At 38.0% G+C, this 18,364-nt stretch overlaps 1 protein-coding gene across 5 annotated transcripts in view; it reads left to right on the top strand.

Annotated features, from left to right (window-relative positions):
- LOC121425004 (LIM domain-binding protein 2-like) overlaps window positions 1-18,364 on the top strand; it is an 83,933-nt gene that overhangs the window by 18,358 nt on the left and 47,211 nt on the right. For all 5 annotated transcript variants that reach the window (XM_041620921.1, XM_041620924.1, XM_041620923.1 and 2 more), the window contains exon 3: window positions 8,302-8,377. In XM_041620921.1, coding sequence (XP_041476855.1) covers window positions 8,302-8,377 — 76 coding nt within the window. The remainder of the gene's footprint in view (window positions 1-8,301; window positions 8,378-18,364) is intronic.

Raw genomic sequence — 18,364 nt, 5'->3', positions numbered from 1 at the left:
ATATTACTATTAGTGATCACAATTCTCTCAATATATTTTGTCCTAGTTTGCAGATATTGATTTTTTTTTCATTTGGTAAACTTCATAATGCATTGAAAAAAAATCAACAATTGCTTGTGCACCTCTTTTTGCAATGATACGAAAAAAGAAGGATATCATTGTTATCTGTGAATGTACTTAATAGTGAACATAAAAACAGAAAAATCAAGTTGTCGCATATCAGCAGGACTGAATAACAAATTTAGAGGATCTGGCTATCGCTTCATAATTCTCTTTTTGCACAATGAATGTATTTATGCAAATCCGTGCTAATGGATTGATGTTTAATTACACTAGGACATCCCGGTGAGAAACTTGGAGCGGGATCTATACATACGTGATGAGGATCAAATTTGCATAAAGTACTGCCGGGAGAGTTGGAAGCTAGCTTGACATAAATTTTGGGTCTTCAACTGGTGTTGTGTGTGTTTGTAAACACATACACCCTGTCAGGCAGGAGTAGGCTCCTAACATCCAGTATTATATGCCATGTGAATCTACCGAAACACCACACTCACACTTACTTTATACACACTCACTCATTTGCTCATTTGGAAGCCGCGGCACCACAGTGCATGTGTGTATGTATGTAAATACACACACACTCCATAGAACTTCTATACCTCGTTCTCTCTTGTTCATCATTAAAGCGGTAGTATATTGATTCGCTGGTGCGTGGCCCTACAGCCTAGGCACAAGCCAAGGTCCTTTGTTTAGACCCTACAGTAAAAAAAAAAAATAGTCTCATATACCAGACAGTCAGATTAAGTTAGTATAACTGATAGAATTAGCTGAAATTGAAATCCAGCCCCTCCCCTACCCTACCTCCAAAATATATGTGTATGATGTGTATGACATTAAAAAAATCAAGAGAATCAATATCCAAATAAAAAAAGATAATAAAAAAGAAGCTTATGGATGAACTGTAGGCATAGGGTTCTTTCATGCATTTTAATATACATAAAATGTTGACATTTGCCTGACAGGCAAAATGATAGTAAGTTCTTTTATAGTGCATATCACGTTGTGAGTGATATGACGTCCCCGTCCACAGGACTTGGATATTATTACCTCAATGTGACAAGAAAAGGCGACCTTGACCTGATTTTTTTAATTTTTAGCTGTGAAGTAAAATTTTTTAATAGGGCCACTGATGTTTAGACCCCCCCCCCCTCCTTATGATACCATGTACACGTAAAATGGCCCTTTGAATTGATGTGGAATGCAGACAAGGTGCATGTACATGTATGTGATGGAGGTAAAAATCAGAAATATTACTTTACAGCATATTACAGTATGTACATTGTGTACACACTGCAATGGCGATATGGTATCCAATATACCATTCCCACAGTCTGATGTTCCCTTTAAATCTGTGAGTAGTCTTTACTTGTCCAGACACAATGCTGTACAAAAAAGATGAGTTAAAGAATAGTTCCAGCACATGTCTAATAGTGACTTGCTTAAAAAGTTATGGCCAGATTTTTTTTTCATAAAGATGTCTATGTTTACAATCTAATGTGGATTTTACGTCATTTGTGTGAAGTGATTGAGGCTAGTTGTTAAAATGGAGTGTGTGCAAGAACCAAGTCAAAAGTCTGCACTCTCAAAACACTGAGTACAGTTTTATTGGCTAAAAGGTTATTTTTTAACAAATTCTAAACAAGAAATGTTTTTATTGTGTCAGATTTTGTCCACGAAAAACTGACAAAAAAAGGGTTTTAACCAAAAATTAAGGGTAGGGGAGACCGGGGTTAGTTGGAACATGGGGTAAGTTGAAAACATGGTAATTTTCATTAACGCCTGTAAAGTAGATTTATGCAATACTGCCCTCAATTAATTGCTATTAATAATACAACAGTTGTGGTATCAATAACAAATTGAGGGCAGTATTGCATAAACTTACTTTTTAGGCGTTAAAGAAAATTACAATTTTTCAACTTACCGAACTAACCCCGGTCTCCCCTATTTCTTCAACGAAAAAATTTGAAAAGCAAAAAAAAGGACTTCACTTTCAAAAGGGGGTGAGGGTGCACTTCTGTTTGAACGGCATTTTAACATTAGAAATTCTTATTGTGTTTCAAAGGGGGGGGGGGGGACGGGACAGCTGTGCCCCCCCTGATCTGCCAGTGGCCTATTGTATGATCATATGAATCCTTATGGGTCATTTGACTCATGGATATCTTGATAATGTTCAATGTTACCCTTTTGTTATGTAAAGCAAAGTTTTCTTTAACCTCATACTATAAAAGGTTGGGGCTAAATGGTTAAAGTTAGCCCCAAGTAAAGTCTGGGGATAAGCTTTGCCCACTTTATTCTCTCACAACATGTTTTAAAAGTGGGCTAACCTTGAGTACAGGATTATTTGGCCCTGCAAAATTAATTGCAAGGTAAGCTGGGCAATCGCTGCGTTAAACTTGACATTCTGGGGTTGAGTTATCATGAGAAAACAAATTTGGCCAAGCCAAGGACGGAGTACCATGTATGTTCTGTAGGGGCAACAGAGCCAGTGATGTCGTCCTATCACAGATGCTCATGAATGGCTACCACAAGTCCAGGATTACAGAATTTTGTGTGAGAAAAGCAAGCCAGGGTTCGGTAGAAATTTTGGCCCATGGAAAATGGAAAAATAGTTTTGGGTTAAGAAAGCATGAGAAAAGGTTATAAATGACCTCTCAGTCTGACCTAGAAGTTTGAAATTATGATTTTCAGCAGAAGATGGAGCTTAGAAGAGGGATTTCTTTTTATTTTTCTTTATATACAATCTTGGAAAAAGTTAATGACTGACTTAAATGTCTGTTGCAAGAACTTTTAACATTTACCTACCGGTATGTATGCCCATATATAATTTACTTCTTGGGCCTCTCAGCATATTCAGTAAGCTACTTGCAGGGGGGGGGGGGGGGCAGCACCGTGATACGGATACGTGCCGCTTTGAGGACCCCCTTTTTCAGACCTAATTTTCAGTTCCCTAGATACTTTGAATGACAAAAGTTAACTTCAGAAGCTGCCCTGCCCTGCTCGTGAGACCGCCATAACGAAACATCTCAGTTCCCTAGCCCTGCCAAAACTGTCCAGCTCGAGCACCGCATGTGAGAGCTGCATGCAAGGCTTCACAACTCCCTCCGCTGGCAGCTCCATGCACCGCTAGCGCCCACATTTAGATGCACAGCCTAGTGTGCACTGTACCTACCACGCAATCCCGTTCCATAGACCCTGGTTTTCACACAGCTTGGCATATATTTAGTTCCCAAGGCCCAGTATTTTACCCTTGTGGTCAGTTCCTTAGACCCCCATTTCAGGGTTTCGTGAGGCACAACCTCATCAAAATATAATTTGATTGCCCCCCTCCCAATGGGGCTACTTGTACAAATGGATTGTAGATCTGTTCATAGTGCCACTTTTACTTCTCTTGGCAAAATATCTTTATTTTTAGAATATACCCAGCATAAAAAATGTATGTATCATGGTTTTTAAATCATTTTTGAAACCCTTTTTTTCGTCCATTGCTTTGACATTTAATTTGCTGTATCCCTTAGTGTTGTATGCATGTTGTGCTATGTATTTTTTCCTTCCTTGTTTTGTGCCCCCAGGCTAATACTATCCTGATAGCATTATCCTTTTTTTCATTTGAAAGTCTACAGTCACAATTTGCTCCTCTCTAGCTTCAATTTGCCTTATTTTGCAGAGCCAGTCGTTGGCAAATTTGTACCACGGCGGCCCTGGCCCTGCTAACAACCTTATCATGCAAACGACCAGGTTGCCTAAGCAACAATCGCCATGGTTATTGTGTAGTTTCTTGACATACAAAGGCCTGTAGTCTATTAGGAAGCCGAGGGTTCAATTAGATGTAGAAATGCGGAGCTTGGTTACAAACCTCCAGATTCAATGTAATGAAGCTCTGCAGTTCAGCTTAACATGAGTACAACTTTCTTTTGTAACCGTCTCCGATAAGTAGGAGAAGTCTTGTGAATTGTTTCAAGGAAAGAAATGTCTTAGGCTTACATAGTTGGTATCTTGTCTTGCAGTGCTTCATTGGATATGAAGCATGGATACAATGTACAAGAAAACACTGTCTTTACATAGAAAAAGTTCTTTATGTAATTTTAATGAAGCAAATACCTTCTTGTAGTATGCTGAGAAGTAATATATTTATTTTTTTATGAGAATATAGTTATTCAGGTACAAAGGATCAGCGAAAAGCTGTTTTCATCAAAGATGTGATAAAAACCAAAAATCATGATTACAACAATAAACATTAGTATTATACATGTAAATAAAATAATAATGAATCATCTAGACATTGCTCAATAATATAAACAAACAAAATTATTTTACTTACATGTAAGTGATGAAAATTATGTTATCTCAATGGAAAATATATAATTCATTCACTGATAAAATACTGAAATGAAATTAATAGGGGAGCTATTATTTTGTAATACTGTTCAATATCGTCGAATAGAGCATGTCAAGTGTCTGCCAAAGACTTTAGCTACATTTTTTGTGCATACATGTAGAATCAATAGAATATGAGGTGATCCACCCCCCCAAAAAAAATTAAAAAAATGAAAAATATAGAATAAAAATAAATGAATAAATGATAATCCTATAAGAATCTGAGGCTGTGAATTTTAGCCGTCATCTCGTTTTTGAAAAAAAAAAGTGTGGACCTATCAAATCTTTAAGGGTTAATACCTGTACATGAAGATGTCATTAGTTTTCTTCAAATAGGTATGTAAATCTTGATTACCTGAGGTTGGTATGATGAACTTTCATCATATGAGTGAGGCAGTTTGTTAGGCAAATTGTAAAAACACTAAAAAGCATTGGAAGTTTTTTCACCTTAGTGACTGAGAGCAAGCCTTTAGAGAAAGATACAATTTTTTAGAAATGCAATGCAGGCACTTATACATGTTGTGGTATTTTGGGTTACTTTGTATTTACTGATGTACATGCCCCTTTAAGTTCGACGGGTGGGGGTAACGTCCAGCTTAGCTTGATGGCAGAGCCAGCGTTGGGCTAGAGCTTGTAGTCGGTGCAAGAGCGAGGTAGGGGTCATCGCATCTCCTACGCATAAATTTATGCAGACATATTACGGATAGAGAAAGAGATACAGTGTATATGTATATCTTTGTGCTAGTTCTGTATATGCTTGGCATTCCTGTACTAGGATGGGGGGAAATTATCCAGTAGGTGTTTTGACATGTCTAGTTTTCTTTGTCCAAATCTGTGATGTGAATTTAACAAATGTTCATTGGACTCGTCTAGGACCTACCTATGCCAGTGTACTTTACAATGGTTTCAAGAAAATGAAAACTAATTGAACACTTTACTTTTTATTTCTGATCTCGGCAAGTAGGTTTGAAATACCATGGCAATGAGACCTTTTATGGAAGATTTGATATCAAATATTTTATCAACGTATTTTTTTCTCATGCTCACAAGAAATTGAATTATTTGACATTATTTGGATAAGAGCACATCCAGGTATTGACATACTGATAAGCATTGTGTAAAGAGATAAACTGTGAGAGTACTTGGTTTCTTTTCTGTTTTGTTAATATTTCCAGTTACAAGTGGGTTTGAGAAGAAATTTAGGAAGAAGTCATTAATTTTGAATGTTGTTGGTGTGATTGTTGCTTTTATTTAATGGCAACATAGAACGTTGGTGTTTATCAGAAGGGGAGACGGGGGAGGGGTCATGTTTTGGTGGGGGGGGGGGAGGAGCAGAAAGTAGGTAGAGGCAGGTGGGGAATAAAATTGGAGGGAAAAGAGTAGGGAGGGGGTGAGGAATGAGGAGAATGCTGGCTAGGAGAAGGGGCAAGAATGAAGGGGTGGATTGACAGATCAGGGGAATTGGAACGGTAGGAAGAGAAGATGACGAGGGTAAGAGGGTGCAGTGGTGAAAAGGGGCAGGAAGCAGGAGGAAGGGGTGAATGGAAGGAACAAGGGAAAATGGGGGAGTAGGAAGATGATGAGGGGAGGAGGAGGAGGGGTGGTGGGGAGGAGGAGGAGGGGGGTGGGGAGAAGGAGCAGACAGGAGGAGGAGGATCTTGAGGGGAATAAGGGACAAGGGTTACTGTAGGAAGAGGATGAGAGCTGGGGCCGTTTCATGAAGTGAAAAGACTGGTGACCCTTTCTTACATGCTAAACCATAACCAATGAATATACCATTTACCAGAAGAAAGGATCAACATGTCTTTCTTAAAGTCGCTCTTAACTTACGAACAGCTTTATGAAACACCCACAAAGAGGTGTGTGGGAAGGAGCAGGAAGCAGCAGGAGGAGGAAGTGGAGTGAAACAATGTGAAAGGATACAGAAGGATATGAAGAGAATGATGGAAGGAGGAGGTTGCGGTAAGAAGGAGATGGAGGGGAAAGATGTGGAAGGGGTAGTAGGAGATTGTAGAGGGTGGGGGGAGGAGCAAGGAGCAGGAAAAGGGGGTCGTGGAGTGGAATAAGGCGAAAAAGGTAGAGTGGGATATGAAAAGGATGAGGGTAGAAAGGGGTGGTTGGGGAAGGAGCAGGATACAGGAAGAGGAGGATGTGGGTGAGGAATATGGGGAGAAGGATATGAGGAGAAGAAGGAAGAGAGATGATGAAGTCACAGAATCGATTGCATGTGGGATCGTTTATCTTCATAATCCCTCTTTAATAATAATCCACAGTGAAATGATTTATCTGTTTCAACTGTTCATTTGTCCTTTATAAAGGGATGCTCCGGGCTCTGAATAATATGATTTTATCAGAGAAAGAAAAATCAGACAAACAAAACACTGAAAATTGGACCAAAATCGGACAAGGAATAACAAAGTTTTATGGCATTTTAAAGATTTGCTTCATTCCGGTGAAACAGTTGTAGGCATGTCTTCATGAATATTCAATGAGCAATTTGATGATGTCATATCCCCACTTGTTCTTTTGTATTTTATTATATTAAATAAGGTTTATTCAAATTTTTCTACCAAGAACTGAAAAAATGGATTGAAAACTGATTTAGTGCATGAAATATTCATTGCTACAACTAATTTTATTATAAAGGAGATACATTATTCACACATGTATGATGAAATGAAAGAATTATCATTTCATGCAATGACATAAGAAATAAAGTGGGGGTGTGACATCATCGGCCCACCTAATGAATATTCATGATGACATGCAGCTATTTTCACAAAATATTGCTAAACTTTATAATTCAATAACTTTATTATTAGTTATCCGATTTTGAAGAAATTTTCAGCATTTTGCTCTGTTAATTTTATTTAGATATAGATATTTTCAGCCTAGACCATCCCTTTAAAGGACAAGTCCACCCCAACAAAAACTTGATTTGAATAAAAAGAGAAAAATTCAACAACCATAACACTGAAAATTTCATCAAAATCGGATGTAAAATTAGAGAGTTATGGCATTTTAAAATTTCGCTTCATTTCACAAAACAGTTATATGCACATCTCGGTCGGTATGCAAATGAGGAACTGATGACATCACTCACTATTTCTTTTGTATTTAATTATATGAAATATGATTTTTTTAAATTTTCTCGTCATTGTTATGTGAAATGAAGTTTCGTTCCTCCCTGAACACGTAGAATTCCATTATTTTAACGTTTTGTGCTTCAGGCAAGGAGTTCCTAATCATCAAATTTGTAAAAATTATAATATTGTATAATTCAAGCAATAAAAAACAATATAGATAGTGAGTGAGTGACATCATCGACTCTTTCATTTGGATGTAACTGGCTCATTCATTTAACTATTTTGTTAAAAATAAGTGAAACTTTGAAATGTCATAACTTATTTTACATCCGATTTTGATGAAATTTTCAGCATTGTGCTTGTCTGATTTTCTCTAGTGATTCAAATCAACATTTTTCTGAGGTGGACTTGACCTTTAAGTCAATCTGTGCATATCAAGCATCATAGTTCTTATAGCTATAAGAAAATTTTCACTTGTACAATTTGGGAAAGTTTGTAATACATGCAGTCAGACACCACTTTTTAAATTCATTGGTGAGTTGTTGTAATGAGGATATCAGGATGTACAGCTTTGCTTGTCGTCACACTCATCATAATTTATGACAGTGATCATGAATGATAAATGAGTTCTTGATTACATACTGATTGTCTTTCTTCTGCCAGTCGATCATATAGCATTATTTGCTCATCAAAGATAAAGGATGGTCTCCCACCTACGGATGTATTAATCTGTCTTTCATACTGATTTCCCCTCTCCATCGCTCTTCTTCCCATACAGGAGGCACACGCCATTCATCAGCCAGCCTGACTACAGAATATATGATCTCAACAAAAGGTTACAACAGAGAACAGAGGTGAGAGTAGGGTATAGGATGGTACATGAAAACACATTGCATGTACATCTATCCGGAAAGAATTGGATCAATACAGGGTGATTCATGAAAAAAAAACCAACACCAACCAAATGGATGAATATGTCAGGACACGTTATTTAAGGAAAAGTCATGGGAAGCATTTTGTCAGTGGGTCCATTTTGCTCCTAGTCACAGGTAGGCCCGTTTTGAAAGTCCATTTTTGATGCACGTGTACACGGCGTGTTTTTCGGTCGTGTACACGTGTACACGTTGTAAACACTGTGAGAGCGAGTTCTGTTTTCATGTCGACACGGACCCGCATCAATATGTCATAAAAAGGGGTCTATATAGCCTAAGTCACGGTTTTAAAGCATACCTGAGAAGTTTGAAGTATCAATCCACAAAAATTGGTGCAAATTAAAAGTTTACTCGGCTTAGCAGCGCATTAAATTAATAAAGAATGCAAAAGAAAATCAGTGCAGGGCCCTAGCTATCGCCGACGCTCGGTGGATGCGCATTTTGTATACTGTACCGTACATGCATGCACAGATCGCTGCAGAATAAGTGTAACTGAAGTTATCGATTAATTTTCATTATTATGTTGCCAATTTGAAGAGCGTTTGTTTGTAGGCTTGTGTGCGAGCGTATAACACGTAAGTTGTAGCGATGATCGCTATCGCAATTGGTGATTCTCAAATTGACTCTGAGTGTGATTGAGCAACGCTTTCGAGCTTTTGAGACCGGAGCAGACCCATTTCGTGCCAATTTCGTGGTACAAAAACGTGAGTCTCCAGAAAGAATGTGGATTAAATTGGCGATTTTGGAAGTGAACTCACTCTGGATTAATTGAAATATGTTGACATATTAGTAATTAAAACATGTGCAGTGTCTGAGAACTAAGATTTAATGTGAGGCTGTGAGCTGGTTTATGCAGATGCTACCGTGTACACGGTGATGGAATTTAGTACACGTGCACTGACTTGACCGTGCGTGTACACGTGTACACGAAACGGGCCTAGTCACAGGCGGGATCCAGAGTTAGACTTTTATGGGGTCCGAAAAATTTGAAGAGTATTTGATTAATAATAATCCTTGCCTGAGTGGTCATCTCAAAGCAGAATAGAGGTTAAATACAATGCAGGCTGGTACATAAAAATACATTGAAGTTAAGAAGTTATTATTATTCAAGTTATTTCTTCATCTGTGACCTTTGGCACATCATATTTTAATTCGCAAAAATTCTAGTTTTCTTTTTGCTCAACTAAAAAATATGAATGAAGACAAGTGTCCAGACGATAATGTAAATGAAATGACCTGAACCAGCAGAAAGCAAACATGAGGATGGATGATAATTGCTTCCAAAATGTTAACTATAGCCCGTGAAAGTTTAAAATAACTTCGGGAAAATTGAAACTATTCAGTTCAATACAACATGGTAGTAGATAAGTAGCCCTGACAGGAGATGCAATTTTTAAAAACATATCCTGTACTCTTATCCGTCATTATTGGTTGTTGAGAATTTAGGTTGGAGAGGTGGGAGGTGCTCTTTTTTGTTGTTGTATTGTTCTTTTCTTTGCTGAATTAAGTCACCATCAAAACCCTTTGGGGCTGTAAAGAAATATCTACTGGGTTTATTGTCAAGTGGTCAGATGCCATTTTGTCCAATTACTAACTCGTCTACTTTCATTTGGTCTACAATTAGTTTGTCCACTATCCATGGATTTTAATTGCCATTTCGTCCACTCACTATTTTTTCTAATAACCAGTTTGTCCAAGAACCATGTAGCCTGTATACCATTTGGTCAAATTGGTCATTTTGTCTAACAACCAGTTGGTCCAAGAGCCATGAAGTCTATGTGCCATTCGGTCAAATTGGACTAAGTGCTAATTGGGCGAGTTGAATAAAAAGAAAATGGGTACTAGACCAACTGGATATGGGACGTAATGGTCATAGACAAACTGGTGATTAGACAAAGTGATTATTGGACCAAATGGTCATTGGACCGAATGGTTTTTAGACGAAATGTTGATGGATTGAATGGCATTAGACTAACTGAAGCAACACCTTGTGAAAAGTGGACGAGTTGGCAATAGACGGAATGGCAATTTACCATCTACTGAGTCTTATAAAGGTATTGGCAGTTTTACCTTTGACACATTTCAAATGGCCTATAAATGCAACAGGTAGGGTTCTACTCTCCCCACAGAGCCGTGCTATACAGCCCGGCGTTGAATAATTTCACAAAAATTGCAAGTTATCAAATTACTATGCGCCTAAGGGTTCGCCTGCTTACGTGTTTGTATTCTGTTCACTTCACAGTGTTGGCAGTGTTGTGATTGGTGGTGTTCAAGCTAGCATTTTCTAACACGTTTTTTGCAAACATTACTTTAAACCATCGATCATAGCCACGTTTTTTTCGTACAGGGATCCTGCCTGTGCCTATTCTTTCACAATCCTAACATTCATTACAGAAAAAAGAAGTGAATGCGGTATAAAGGCTCTTTAAAAGATGCATAACGCCTCTCATTCTTGATATAAAGGCGCTACATGTAATGTATGCACCTTTTGCAGTAGTTTTTCTTCATTCCCCATTGCTTTGTCTGTGATCAATTAAAGGAGTAGTGATAAAGGACGCTTCTTGTAGAATTCCAACATTATAAATATGGCTCTGACGGCAAGGTGAGTAATAAGATGCATACCTCGTAAAAAGAATGAAAAAGATGCATTTTTATTGTCATATAAATGAGGTGATAACAGTCACTTAAAAATCACTTGAATACGATCGTCAAGCCAAAGACATTACAATTTTCTTTTTAACTAAAATGAATAATAAATTTCTGGGACAAACTGCTTACAAAAGCAGGCCATTGATTTAAAAAAAAATTGGGGTAATGCTGCTTTCCATAGGACACATTTTTGTACGGCACATTATAGAACAAGTTGAAATACATGTAGGTTTTTTTTCCTTTTTTTAAATGACGGAGGTTTATTGTGACCAGATTCATGTGCATCCATAGCTATAACATTCAATAAAATTAGATTAAATTCATTTGAATTTATTACTGTGCTTTATATATCACAATGAGCTTTACTACTTTCATGTCTGGAATTGTGGGAAAATCAACATAGATGAAAAAAAAATATGCTTGAAGTCATGCCAGTGTAACACTGTTTCATATTGGCTTTTAATTCAGATTCATGTTTGTGATGCAAGCTTAAGAAAGTTGCCTGAACGCATCCAGTGGTGGCTATGTGCTCATTGATTCTGGCTTCCTTTTTGCCACCACCAAAGCCCTTATCCACATTAAAGGGGGAATCAGTCATGGGGAGCTTTTCTTTCATCAACATTTATTGGGTATTTGCAAGTTCAGTGTTGACCTTTTGGTGTTGGGTCAATTTTTACATGAGCAGAGCACCTAACAAACATAAAATGAAATGGGTCCTGAAAAGTCACTTACTAGATGTTGAGCCGTTAATATTGTGATCTGTATCATTTTTGTAAACTCAGAATAGGTTTTTGAGCACAATCCAAATTGTGCTTCCAACACCTACACTGGACTTAAAGGACAAGTCCACCCCAACAAAAACTTGATTTGAATAACAAGAGAAAAATTCAACAAGCATGACACTGAAAATTTAATCAAAATCAGATGTAAAATAAGAAAGTTATGGCATTTTAAAGTGTCGCTTATTTTCAACAAAATAGTATATGAACGAGCCAGTTACATCCAAATGAGAGAGTTGATGACATCACTCACTCACTATTTCTTTTGTATTTTATTATATGAAATATTGTTATTTTCTCGTCATTGTCATGTGAAATGAAGTTTCATTCCTCCCTGAACTCGTGGAATTCCATTATTTTAACATTTCGTGCTTCGGGCAAGGAGGTCCTAATCGTCAAATTCGTAAAAATTGAAATATTGTACAATTCAAACAATAAAAAACAAAAGAAATAGTGAGTGACATCATCGACTCTCTCATTTGGATGTAACTGGCTCGTTCATATAACTATTTTGTTAAAAATAAGCGAAACTTTGAAATGTAATAACTTTCTTATTTTACATCCGATTTTTATGAAATTTTCGACATTTTGCTTGTCTGATTTTTTTCTATTGATTCAAATCAACATTTTTCTGAGGTGGACTTGACCTTTAAAATCAACCAATGTCTGACAAGTTGTCAAATTTAACAATTTTTCCTCAAATTTTATTCATGAAGAAGCAGTGTTACTATGGTAACTGTTAGAGAAATCATCCAATAAGTCCTTTCATGAAATGCTACCCTGAACAAAAAAAAAGAGACAGGTTTAATGAAAGAAACATTAATGAAGATTTGGTATTAAGAATTGGATCTAAAAATAACAATCCACCCTATATTTGATTTAACTCTAAAGTGAATCACACCCCCACTTACATGTAAAATGGGGCATTGCAAGAAACCGTTCAATTGCAAATCAAATGTAAGTCCTTCAAACACTGGTGCAATTTGGTGTTTCAATTGAATGCAGATCAACTACAAATTTGTGTTTTAAAGGCTTGAATTTGGGACTTAATTCACTTTCAAGTGCAACACCCCAAAGTTAATCATGATACAAAACCAATCATGGAGGGTGGTGATCATAGGGAGACTGCCGGGGGTGGGGGGGGGGGGGATTTCTCCCTGCCCCTCAAATTTTCAATTTTGTGCAGCATCCTGTGGGAGACTATCATCACCTCATCACCCCCCTCCTGTTTAATAATGATATAAAAATAAAAGGTATATTTAGCCAGGTAAGCCACTTCAGTTCTGAAAACTGTTCTCCCAGCGGGCCCTGCTATTTCATGGTGAATAACGAATTTAAGATACAGGGCTCATGCCTGATTGTAGTGTAATGCAAGGCTCCACACTAACTTTTTTTCTTGGTGGCCCAAACAATCTACCAAAATCATCAATTTCATATTTTTGGTGGCCCTAAAACAATAGAAAACATAACAATTTATCAAAACTTTGGTAGCCCAACCGGGCCACCAAGTGTAGGCTTTTACAAAATTTTGGTGGCCCGACTCTCATTTTTGGTTGCCCCGGGCCACTGCTAATGTCGAGCCCTGTGTAATGTCATATCTGTTATGGGAGGGAGGAGCCGTCATGAATGTTTTCGTCAATATACATGTATAATGTAGATTATCCCCACTTTTAAAAAGAACAAAAAAAACAAAGACACTTTTCACAGAAAGCAAACAAAGTGAAGTAAAATTCTTAAAAGGGCCTTGGTAGAGATGGGGGGGAGACATAGTTGCTTTTTTTGCTACTCACATAAGGGCTAATTTGGTGGATACTTCAAGTTTTGGACGGGGGGTGGGGGGATACTCTAATTATAAAGTGATACCTTTGTGCAGTGACAAAGTCAGGGGTCGGGCTCTGGAACTAAATTTTGGTCTTAAAACAGGGCTCTACGAAAGTCATTAAATCATGGGCATAGCATGGTCGCTGCTGTGTAAAAACTCGCACACATCTTGCTAAATTCATATCAGGCTAGCGCGGCCCGGCATATATGGCTCTGTGCAGGCGCGTACGCAAGGGGGGGGGGGTTTCGGGGGTTCAAACCCCCCCTTTTCGTTTCGTTTCGTTTCCTTTTTTTTTTTTGCTTGTCTCCCCAGAGGTCGGTCTGGTCAAGGAGTTATCGGGCAAGAGCCCGATAACTCCTTGGTCTGGTTACGGACAGTTCCCCTACCCAATAATGTATATGACAGCAATAATGAACAGAATCTCATGTTTCCAACGAAAAACACAGAAAAAATTTCCGCTCGCTTCGCTCGCTCCATTTTATTATATCTTTTATTTCCGCATGTCGCCGACATGATCACGGTATCGCCATTAACAAGGCCATACATGATTATCATGATGTATACTTATGAATACAAGTGAAAGAAGACAAAGACATACGTTTTCTTACAAAATATGTTTTACCAATATGAAAACCAAAATGATGGAAAACGCTGAAATGTCGGTTAGCTCGCTCCGCTCGCTCGTAATAATTTATGAAATTCCATAAGTATCTAGTCTCCTGTTCAAGGCCGTATTATGAGTGTTACGAATAGAAGGACATGTAGCATCGACTAATACTTGATTTACTAACAAACTATTGACAAGAAATGTATGTTTTGACGGGAAAACGTGAAAATTTCGGCTCGCTCACTCCGCTCGCTCGTAATCATTTATGAAATTTCTTAAGTTTCTAGTCTCTTGATCAAGGCCATATCATGAGACTTACGAGCAGAAGGACATGTATCATCAACTAATATATAATCATTACCAACAAGCTATTGAGAAGAATTGTATGTTTTGACGGAAAAACGCAAACATTTCGGCTCGCTTGCACCGCTCGCTCGTAATTATTCATGACATATCTCAAGTTTCTAGTGTTCTGATCAAGGCCATATCCAGGCGCGTAGCCGGGGGGGGGGTGGTCGCCCCCCCCCCAAACGTCCCCAAAAAGAAAAAAAAGAAGGGAAAAAAGGAGAGGAGAAAAGGAAAAGGGAAGGAAGGAAAGGGACGAAAGGTAGCTTTGTGTTTTTTCTATTTATTTATTTTTTTCTCAAAAGAGAAACTCCTTCACTCTTCTTGCTTTAAATTCATATATGAATTTTGCTTCCGCGCTGCGCGCGGTTAAATGACAATATTGAAGTTCTCCATTGTTCCCCCACCTTTTCTCTAACCCTGTTTTTCCACCTCAGCTATGTGCTTCTTGCCAGTTAAAGTTAAAATTGTATACATTAGGGCATGAATTTGAGTAAGGTTAGGCCGAAGTAAATGTATGAAGTTATCTTTTTTTTCAATTGATCGCGCAACTTCTGGTCTGGTCGGCTCCGAGCGGGTAAAATCTTTATATCAGTTTCTGCCGTCACCTCCATAAAGTCAGCTTCTCCCGCTTTTCAGCTCATTACTATAAACAACCATAATTTGGGGGCAAACAGGTTCCTTATTTAAAAAGAGGAAGGTATGGAATTCGTGTCGTATTAAATAAAAAAGTACAATATTTTTTTATCAAATTGTATTAAACTTCATGTCATTTCCCTGTATACATTCATCTCCTGTCCTGTTTTGCGCCCTCAGTTTGAAATTTTGAATGACACTTAAGTTTCTTTATATTCAAAATGAAGTGCTTCAGGATAAGTCAAAAAAATTAATCATCCTTTATTATATAGATAGATAATTTCAAAAAATCACAGAAGTTTCAACTTTATGCGCACTATTTACCTTGTAATGAAGTTCAATAATCTTAGAAAATCAATTGAATTAGAGACGATTGGGAATTAGAGATATCTACATTTGATGAAACGTCCGCCCTTTGAAATTTCAGAGTTTCATTGCTCATCGCGGGGAGGAATATCTTCCTCTACCAATCTTCTCCTCTGTTTTGCGAGTTGAAAATATGCACTGATGCTAAATTGTTTGTAATCAAATCTGATCTTTCCAAAGAAAGTTTCAATATATCTTTGAGAATACCCTTTTCTCGGGACCCTTTTTATGGCAAGAAAAATTGATAAATCACTTTAGCTTCCGCGCTTTGCGCGGAGTTATTATCATTTTAATTTCCTCCATTGTATACCTCTTTTGTGCGTTTACAATCACTTTTGAAAACAAGGTTCAAAATCGCAATATAGTCAACCGAATTGGAGGTACTAGAGACAAGAGAAACGGCTCCTTTTCATTTTAATTTATGAAACACTAAAAGCTTCGCGCTTCGCGCGGGAGGGGCAAACTCCCCCTCCCTGCACCCACCTCCTAGAGAGCGCGCTTTGCGCGCTCTGTAAGTGTTGGCACACTTTGCGTGCATTTACCACCCCTTCCAAAATGAAATCCTGGCTACGCGGTTGGCCATATCATGAGTGCTACGATCCGAAGGACATGTAGCATCGACTATGATACCAACAAACTATTGACAAAAAGGTTATGTTTTCAACGCAAAAACGAGAACATTTCTGCTCGCTCGCGGGTCATGACCGCACTGTTACATACCCATCCCCACTTAAATGTTATTGTCTTATTTGCAGCGCTGAAAAAAAAAATCATCACCTCCCCCCCCCCCCGCTCATCACTTTTTAGAGACTGGGCGGGAGATTTAAAAAAAAAAATCAGCTCTAAAACCCCCCCTTTCAAAAATCCTGCGTACGCGCCTGGCTCTGTGTTGATCAAGCTCACTGCTTCGAATGGCTGAGTAGTTTATGATGGGCGCTGTCCGGAACGAGAAATCACGAATTTGAGGGTCTCCGGAATGGGAAAAAATAGGAATTTCTATGGCTTTCTGAATTGGTGATGCTCTGGAACAGAAATTTTGGCTGAAAATGGGGGTTTCAACCGTGGCGCATACGTAATATACATTAAACTGCCCCCATCAGGGTTAGCCTTTTATAGGCACCAACTCCTTATTTGTTAATTAACAATAGAGATTTCTTGGTTCACTTAACAATTTGGGTTTAAAAGTCAACACCAGATGGTGTCTTAAAGCCCACACCCTGGGATGTTAAAATTACACCCTAGAGTTTACAACCAAAGATGTATAATGGGTGTTGAACTGAATACAACACTGTCAATTAGGCACCAGAGTAAAATGACCATTGTGGTCCTCCATGCACACTTGTTAACACTGTTATTCATTCAATGAATGTCCATGGGCCCATCTAAAGAAATATATGTAAGCTCTTCAGATGGTTATGTTTTAGAAGAAAGCTTGTCTTTTCAAACTTATAACTTACATGTAGAAATCAAAATGAAACTGGCATTGCCAAAGAAAGGCATTGACCTCCCTCTGGGTATTCGTTACACTTCATGGGTGTGACGATTCCTGGAAATGTACAGATCAGATCGGTTTCATATGTTTCAGTGTGATGACTCAATAAGAATCCTATTCATTCCAAATGCAGTGGAATGCTGGGGTAATTGATATTTTCTTTAAAATCTCTGTATCAAATTACCACATCTTCATTTTCATTTTCAGTTGATAATACAAGTTATTGCTTTACTTCTATGCTAAGGTGATGTTGCAAAATTGTAGAATGCTTTATAAAAAGGGTTTCATTCTACAGTGTAATCTAACATATGTGTGTTGGAGCAATGTACAAGAATCTCTGTTTATTTTCACTTTCACTTTTCAATTTTTATAGCAAGGCTCGACATTAGCGGTGGCCCGGTGGCCCGGGGCCACCAAAAATTCATCTCGGGCAACCATTATTGAAAAAATGTTAAGTTTTGGTGGCCCGAATCGGGCAACCAATAATTTTCAAAGTAGCGCAATTTTTCTCCCGATTTTGCATGCATTTATCAACCTTCTACAGTTAAAATTGCAAGCCAATTCGTCATGCGCCTTTTTTGTTAATCTACACACAAATACACACACACAAAGAGTGCATAGTCATGACAGTATGTAGGCCTACCGCTAGCATACAGTAACTATTATTCAGCCGGCCGCGCCGGCTGTCTGGCTGAGCTTTGCATGCATGAAACCAATGCAGCTAGCTGTGCACGAGCAGACTATTCAGACCCAGGGAGCTGCGATACGAAATGTTACTGCTAAGAAATCTTCCCCAGAACTTTGGAAATCTACGTCAAAGTCACATTTTACACCAATGAAATGCCCTTCTACAGTCCATATTACTGAAACCTGATTAATTGCAAGCATTAAAAGGAGGAATTATGACCTCTCTTTTGACTCAAAAAGACCGATTTCCAAATGCATTAATACACATAGGTGAGTACATCACAGTCCCATATGTGCATTTGTATGTATGTTGATATTTGGTTTATTTCGAAGCTGTGTCTCTTTGAGCCAAAAATAAATAGGCCGCTCTTTCTTTCTTGTTTACAAATGACTTCTTAAACCACTCTTAAGGAAGTAAATACTTTGGGAAGGCATTTCATTGATATGACATGTGATTTTTTTTCCATCATTTTGTCAAATATAGGGAAGGAATTGTCTCACTGTTTTTTCCAGATAACTTTTGCCA

This window comes from Lytechinus variegatus, chromosome 12, assembly GCF_018143015.1.
Source record: "Lytechinus variegatus isolate NC3 chromosome 12, Lvar_3.0, whole genome shotgun sequence".
In the NCBI taxonomy this organism is placed as follows: domain Eukaryota; kingdom Metazoa; phylum Echinodermata; class Echinoidea; order Temnopleuroida; family Toxopneustidae; genus Lytechinus; species Lytechinus variegatus.
This window is presented reverse-complemented; position numbering and strand designations above follow the sequence as displayed.